The 7,696-nt window shown below is 39.5% G+C and overlaps 1 protein-coding gene across 1 annotated transcript in view; it reads left to right on the forward strand.

Moving 5' to 3' along the window:
• TCOF1 (treacle ribosome biogenesis factor 1) overlaps positions 1-7,696 on the forward strand; it is a gene marked incomplete in the record, with an annotated part of 159,485 nt that overhangs the window by 69,541 nt on the left and 82,248 nt on the right. Inside the window, 2 exon segments of the mRNA XM_077468300.1 lie at positions 2,384-2,548; positions 4,438-4,596. Of these exon segments, the coding sequence (XP_077324426.1) occupies positions 2,384-2,548; positions 4,438-4,596 (324 nt within the window).

The raw sequence follows: 7,696 nt of genomic DNA on the forward strand, positions 1-7,696 counted from the left end.
AAAACAGTTTTGTGCTTAAAAAAACAAAACATAACCGTAAAGTTAGCCCAATGTTTTTGCATAATGTGAAAGATTAAGTTGCACTGAGTAAATAGATACCTAACATGTCACTCTTCAAAATTGCACACGCTCGTGGAATGGCACCAAACGTCGCTACTTAAAAATCCCTATAGGCGACGCTATTAATTTTTTTTTTTTACTGGTTACATGTTTTGAGTTAGAGGAAGTCTAGGGCTAGAATTATTGCTCTCGCTCTAAGGTTCGCAGCAATACCTACATGTGTGGTTTGAACACCGTCTTCATATGTGGGCGGGGCTTACATATGCGTTCGCTTCTGCATGCGAGCATATGGGGACGGGAGATTTAAAAAAATAAAATTTTTTTGTTCATATTACTTAATTTTACTTTATTTTAGTTTGACATTTTTTCCCCAAAAATAAATTTTTTTGATCACTTTTATTCCTCTTACAAGGAATGTAAACATCCCTTGTAATAGGAATATGGCATGACAGGTCCTCTTTACAGTGAGATATGGGGTCAATAAGACCCCGCATTTCACCTCTAGGCTGGGAAGCCTGAAATAATAATAAAAAACAATTCTGGCTTTGATCGTATTGGTGAGTCGGTAGAAGCACCGGAAGCTCACCTCCTGTAAGAACGATCAAGCAGCGGAACAGCCGCTATGATTGTTCTTATGGTGTAGGGAATCGCCGGCTGAAAAAGCTGATATCTGAATGATGCCTGTAGCTACAAGCAATCATTCAGATATCCCCACACAAAGTCAAGGACATCATATGACGGCCGGCGGGCGGGCGGGAAGTGGTTAAAATGCATTTTTTTTTTTTTTTTTTTTTTTTAGCACAAGGTTGTCCATTTATACAATATTTCTAACACATAGCATGTACATACCAAAAATGACACCCCAAAATAGATTCTCCTACTCCTCCTCCTGAGTACGGCGATACCACATGTGTGAGATTTCCACAGCCTGGGTATTGCAAGGCATCACATAACATGATGCCAGTTTCTTTACTAGTGATCACTCCGTCTTTTGACGGAGCGATCACGTGGTAAACGGCCTCGACGAGTGGCCGTTTACCGTTATCCATGAGGGTCACTGATGCTCTCGAGTGCATGCCCCATGGGGCGCGCGAGAGCAGAATTCTAGGAGGACATCATATGATGGCCTCTCAGAATTGAGCAACCACCCTGTAGCCATCATTCAGCTATGGGCCGGTTGTTAAGTGGTTAAAAATCTAGCTTGCTGCATTTTTGATCGGTTAAAAATAAACGAACATCTCAGTTCAAATGCACTGAAAACACAACATGTACGCATCTATAACGCATCTGTGATACATTTTTGATGCAGTTTGAGTCACATGACCTATGAAAAGCACAGTAATCCATGGTAAAATCGGGACGAATTCGCAGTGCGTTTTTCGGTGCTGTTATCGGTACCTTTTCTCATGGGCATTTTGACGATTAACACCATTTTCGGCCAAACTGTTTTGGCGGTATGCTTCTCTAGTTCAAATCAAACTTTCTTCTGATTTAAAAAAAAAAAATATATATATATATATATATGTGTGTGTGTATATATATATATATATATATATATATATATATATATATATATATATATATATATATATATATATATATATATATATATATATATATATATATATATATATATATATATAATAGCTTGGTAATCTGAATATGCCATAATATAAATCAAATAAGTACAGCGCACCTAGTCTTCTTGACTCCAGGCTTGATGATAAAAGTGCAGCCAGGTGTCATAACATACTGGGACTCATAAGTATTTGGACAAAAATTCTTCTGTTAATGCTTCTGTCAATGCTTTAGCTTTAAAAACGGCTGTGATGTAATCATTATCCTTGCAGTAATTGCGTACACCATGGGCAATTAAGGGTAGAGTGCGTCAACCTAGCATTAAAATTTTTTGATAAATGAACACAGAGCAACATTCATAGAGGGCGTTTATAGCGTTCCACTGAGCACTGCGCATTACAGCCTGCATTTTAAATCTCGTCATAAAATGCGGGCCTGGGTGTAGAGCCTGCAGTGTCCCACAGTTATCGCTGCTTAGTAGAACTATGGAAGTGGAGTAGAGACCTGTGGTGGTGGGGGTTTTTTTTTTTTTTTTTTTTTTTTTTTACTTTGACATACCATTGTGTGTGTGTGGCTGCAGTGAGGCTATATAGACCACTGCTTTATAACTGGGCCCCCTGGTGTCTTTTGCTGTGTGTGTGTGTGTGTGTGTATATAACATAGAGCTGTAAGGCAAGATGTCTAAGCCTTTGAGAATTGCTTGCTTTCTACCAAGAGTAAAAGAAGCTACTGATTTTTATTTCAGGACAAAACACCAGCAAAGCCTGTAAAAGCATCACCAACCAAACCTACAAAGGGACTAGGCAAAGCAGCTACACCTGCCCAAGCCAATGCTTCAGTAAAAGTCCAGCTTCATTCAGAGATATTGGTGTCGGAGACAGAGAGCGACTCCTCAGACAGTGAAGAGCAGGTAATACATTATACTGTAAATGATTAGCATTGAACAGTAGAATTTAAACTAAGCACAGCTTCACCCTTTTTACATTATCTACCTGTAACTTATTTTGCTGGGCATGCTCATCTGTTTCTAAAGGTTCCAATTTATCATTCTTTGTATACTGTGTCTAATCTCTTATTTGGATAACAAAAATATATTTAGCATATACACAAACGCACACATACTTGAATACGTATTTTAAAGCCGAACCTAGGCAGTTAAAGTGCAGTCATCCATTAAAATAAAAGCACTGTATTTTTAAATAACTGGAATTGTCTTGTTCTTAGTCTACTGTCATGTCCTGTATAGTAGCACTGAGATTAGGCATCACCAGGAGTCAATCAGGCTATTATAATTGCACATATACAGACACTAAATTTGGCTGGCAACAGGAAAGAACAAAGATGACTTTATCAGTGTACTACTGCTCCTTCATTAACCAGTTAGCATGCCAGGCGTGCGTTTGACCATCTGTGCTTCTGCTGCAGTTGACGTCTCTCTTCTAGCTGTACTGTCTAGCCCGGGGTTACTCGGTTTACAAGATTGGCTGCAGAGGAGTTCAACCAATATTTAAAAGATAAATGTGTGCTATATTTTTATTTGACATAAAAAAAAAATGGGATGTTGTGTAAAATCTATATAAAAACCGAATGCTATGATTTACAAATCTCAAACCCTAATTTTATTCACAATAGAAAATCGAAAACATTTCAAAAGTTTAAACTAAGAAAATTTACCATTTTTTAAGAAGAAATAAAATAAAGCAATTTTGAAAATGTTGGCAGCAGCATGTCTCAAATTGCGACAGGACAACAAAGCAGTGTGGTAGTAACAAGGGGGAGCTGCAAGAACGTTTTGCAACCAATTTGGTTAATTGCCAACAGGTTAGTACCATGATTGGGTATAAAAAGCATCTTAAAGAGTTGGGGCATCAGAAGTAAAGATGGGCAGAGGTTCACCAATATGAGAAAAGCCACGTATAAAAATTGTCGAACAATTTCAGAAAAATATTCCTCAACGTAAATTTGCATCAACTTTAAATGCATCATCATTTACAGTACGAAATATCAAAAGTTTTTGAGAATTTGGAGACATGTCTGTTTTCACGGGGGACAAAGCTGACACGGTTCTGTGATGGACATCACTGCATGGACTCGGGGGTACATCCAAAAATCCCTATCTGTGAACACCGTTCGGCGCGCCATCCAAAAATGCAAGATAAACCTGCATCATGCAAAGAAGAAGCCATATCTGCACATGATCCAGAAACGCTGCCACATTCTCTGGGCCAAAGCTCATTTAAAATGGTCTGTTGCAAAGGAGACCCAGGACTTTTGAGCAGTTAGAATCCTATATTTGGCAAGAATGGGACAACATTCCTCTCCCAAAACTCCAGCGACTTGTGGTCTCCACTTCCAGACTGTTAAAAGCAAAGGGAATGCTACACCATGGTAAACATGTCCCTGTCCCATGTTTACCATGGTGTAGATGTGTTGCCATGAATTTCAAAATTACTTAATTTTTTTATTAAACTGGTACATTCTCTCAGTTTAAACATTTTGATGTTTTGTAAATCATTGCATTCTGTTTTCATGTAGATTTTACAGCGTTCCAACTTTTTGGGAATTGGGGTTGTTTTGCTCTTCATGCCAGGAAATTGGTTAGGAATGTTTCTAAGACTTGTTACCTAACTGATTATCCTTAGACTGGCAGTGATCTTGCTTGCGCTGGCTCCTGGAATTGGAAAAGGGATAGTAAATCAGGCATTTTTGAAACATTCTGAAATCTGACCTCACTGTTCATAGTGTTTTTAAGCTTTTTTTTTTTTTCTCACAATATAAATGGGCTTTCTGTCATTTCAGCAGAAAACTCCCTCTGCAATCACTTCAAAAATAGCCATCGCTTCTCCATTCACACTATTGGTTGCTGCCAAGGATGGAATGCCAATTAAAACTGAGCTACCATTACAAGAGACTTCGGAGGAAGAGTCATCAGACAGTGATGAGGAGCCAACTACTAAGGTGTGTTTAAATGGGCCAGAGGAAACCTGTGATTGCTTAAATATGAACAACTGTTCTGAAACCTGCTGGTTAACCTTGCATTAGCACTCAAAAGTGACCCCCCCCCCCCTTTTTGTGTGCATATCTTGGTCAAGCATAATGGACTATTATGCATCGCATAGTAGTCCATTATGTGTCACTTACCTGACACAGGAGCCAGCGATGTCACCACTGTCCCCTGTAGTCCGGCGCATCCATCTTCTCGGTGGGTCTCGCGGCTTCGACGAATGGGAGCGGTGGTGACGTCACTCCCGCGCATGCATACGGGAGCCGCCACCTGTGACATATCGCCGTTGACGGGTGCCGCGCTCAGTGCGCCGCGGTCTACGGCACATGCGCCGTAGACAGCGGTGCCTGTCTTTCGGCAAATATCTCCTAAACCGTGTAGGTTTAGGAGATACTTCTTGGACCTACAGGTAAGCCTTAATCTAGGCTTACCTGTAGGTCAAAGTGTGTTGTAAGGGTTTACAACCACTTTAATGCATCTTGAAAACTGAAATGGTGCTTTCAGCATCTCAGCCGCAAATGCCCTCTTCAGGCACTACAGGCCCTCAGTCTATTGCATGCCTGCTACTTGTCAGAGAGTTGGCTGCTGTGTTCAGCTGAGTTCTTTTTCCCCACGGTGTGATGCTCAGATGACCTTCAACAAAGAGAGCCTACTTTCTGGGTCCTGGTAATCGGCATCCTTTTGAAAAGACCAAATACCTGCAAGATTTGGCCAGATCAGGTTTTGCAGTGTTCCAGTGTTGGTGACTGTCAGTCATCTGTGGGCAAGGTTCTCCAGCTTAAGTCCTCACTACAAAGTCAGAGGGCTGTTTCTCCTTCTCTTTTTTTTTTTTTTTTTTTTTGTGCACACAGCCTTTTTATGCCCCCTTCTGAGTTGTTGCAGGTCTGGTTTAACAGGTCTGTCTCTAAAGTCCCTGGTGAAATACTGTATGACAGTTAAATTCCTGTACTCCTTAATGGATGAGTGAGAAAATAATTTTTATTTTTTGCACTCTCCATAAACTTGTTCTTGGTGTCTTTTATTTTTTTATTTATTTTTTTATTTATTTTTTTGTTACCTATATACACCGTGCAGGCTCTTGTGCCCCACAAAGTGTCTGTATACTGTATATACGCGAGTGTGTGTAATAAATATATATATATATATAATATATATATATATACACATATACACATATACACATATACACATATACACATATACACATATACACACACACACACACACACACACACACACACACACACACACACACACACACACACACACTTTTTTTTTCACCTTCAATAAATGAAATGTATATAAACCATACAACCCAAAAACTTGTAATGCATATACAGTTGTGCTCATAAATTTACATACCCTGGCAGAATTTGATTTCTTGGCCATTTTTCAGAGCATATGAATGCTAACAAAAATATTTTTTTTTTCTCGTGGGTAGTGTTTGGCTGAAGCCATTTATTATCAATCAAGCGTGTTTACTCTTTTTAAATCTCCTAATCACAACAAACTACCCAAATTACCCTGATCAAAAGTTTACATACCCTGATAATTTTGGCCTGATAACATGCACACAAGTTGACACAAGAGTTTGAATGGCTATTAAAGGCAACCATCCTCACCTGTGATCTGTTTGCTTGTAATTAGTGTGTGTATGTATGAAAGGTCCGTTTCTGGATTCCTGACAGACCCTTACGTCTTTCATCCAGTGCTGCACTGATGTTTCTGTATTCTGAGTCATAGGAAAAGCAAAAGAATTGTCAAAGGATCTACAGGAAAAGGTAGTTGAACTGTACAAAACTGGGAAAGGGATATAAAAAGATATCCAAGGAATTGAGAATGCCAATCAGCAGTGTTCAAACTGTAATCAAGACGGGGAAAATGAGGGGTTCTGTTGAAACCAAACCACAGTCAGGTAGACCAACTAAAATTTCAGCCACAACTGCCAGGAAAATTAGTTTGGGATGCAAAGAAAAACCCACATATAATTTCAGGTGTGGCTGTTTCAAGATGCGCATTAAGGAGGCACTTGAAGAAAGATGGGCTGCATGGTTGAGTTGCCAGAAGAAAGCCATTACTAAGCAAATGCCACAAGTATCCCACATACAATAGGCCAGACAGCACAGGGACACGACCCAAACCTTCTGGCACAAAGTAATTTGGAGTGATGAGACCAAAATTTGAGCTTTTGGCCACAACCATAAACACTACATTTGGAGAGGAGTCAACAAGGCCTATGATGAAAGGTACACCATTCCTACTGTGAAACACTGAGGCGGATTGCTAATGTTTTGGGGATGTGTGCGCTACAAAGACACAGAAAATTTGGTCAAAATTGATGGCAAGGTGAATGCATTATGTTATCAAAAAATACTGGAGGAACATTTGCATTCATCAGCCAGGAAACTGCGCATGAGACGTACTTGGACATTCCAACATGGCAATGATCCAAAACATAAGGCCAAGTTAACCTGTCATTGGCTACAGCAGAAGAAAGTGAAGGTTCTGGAGTGGCCATCTCAGTCTCTTGACCACAATATCATTGAGCCACTCTGGGTAGATCTCAAACGGGCAGTTCATGCAAGACAGCCCAAGAATTTACAGGAACTGGAGACTTTTTTTGCCAAGAGGAATGGGCAGCTTTACCATTTGAGAATATGAACCTCATCCACAAATACCACAAAAGACTTCAAGCTGTCATTGATGTTAAAGGGGGCAAAATATTGCATTAAGAACTGGGGTATGTAAACTTTTGATCAGGGTCATTTGGGTAGTTTCTGTTGTGATTATGATTTAAAGAGTAAACACAGTTGATTGATAATCAATTGCTTCAGCCAAACACTAACCACGCATGAAAAATGTTTTTGTGTTAACATTCATTTTCTCTGAAAAATGGCCAAGGAATCACAGTCCAAAATGTAATATAATCCCAGAAAAGTGTCCAATAATGTGAAGATTGCAAAATAACGGCACCAAAAGTTTGAAGTCATTCTTCTTAAAAGTGAATGAATTGCAAACTTACCAAAGCGAGTGGCTGCCATTACAACGGCATAA

Source organism: Lithobates pipiens, unplaced genomic scaffold, assembly GCF_037356315.1.
Source record: "Lithobates pipiens isolate NorthernLeopardFrog02 unplaced genomic scaffold, aLitPip1_a1.2 Scaffold_8, whole genome shotgun sequence".
Taxonomy (NCBI): Eukaryota; Metazoa; Chordata; class Amphibia; order Anura; family Ranidae; genus Lithobates; species Lithobates pipiens.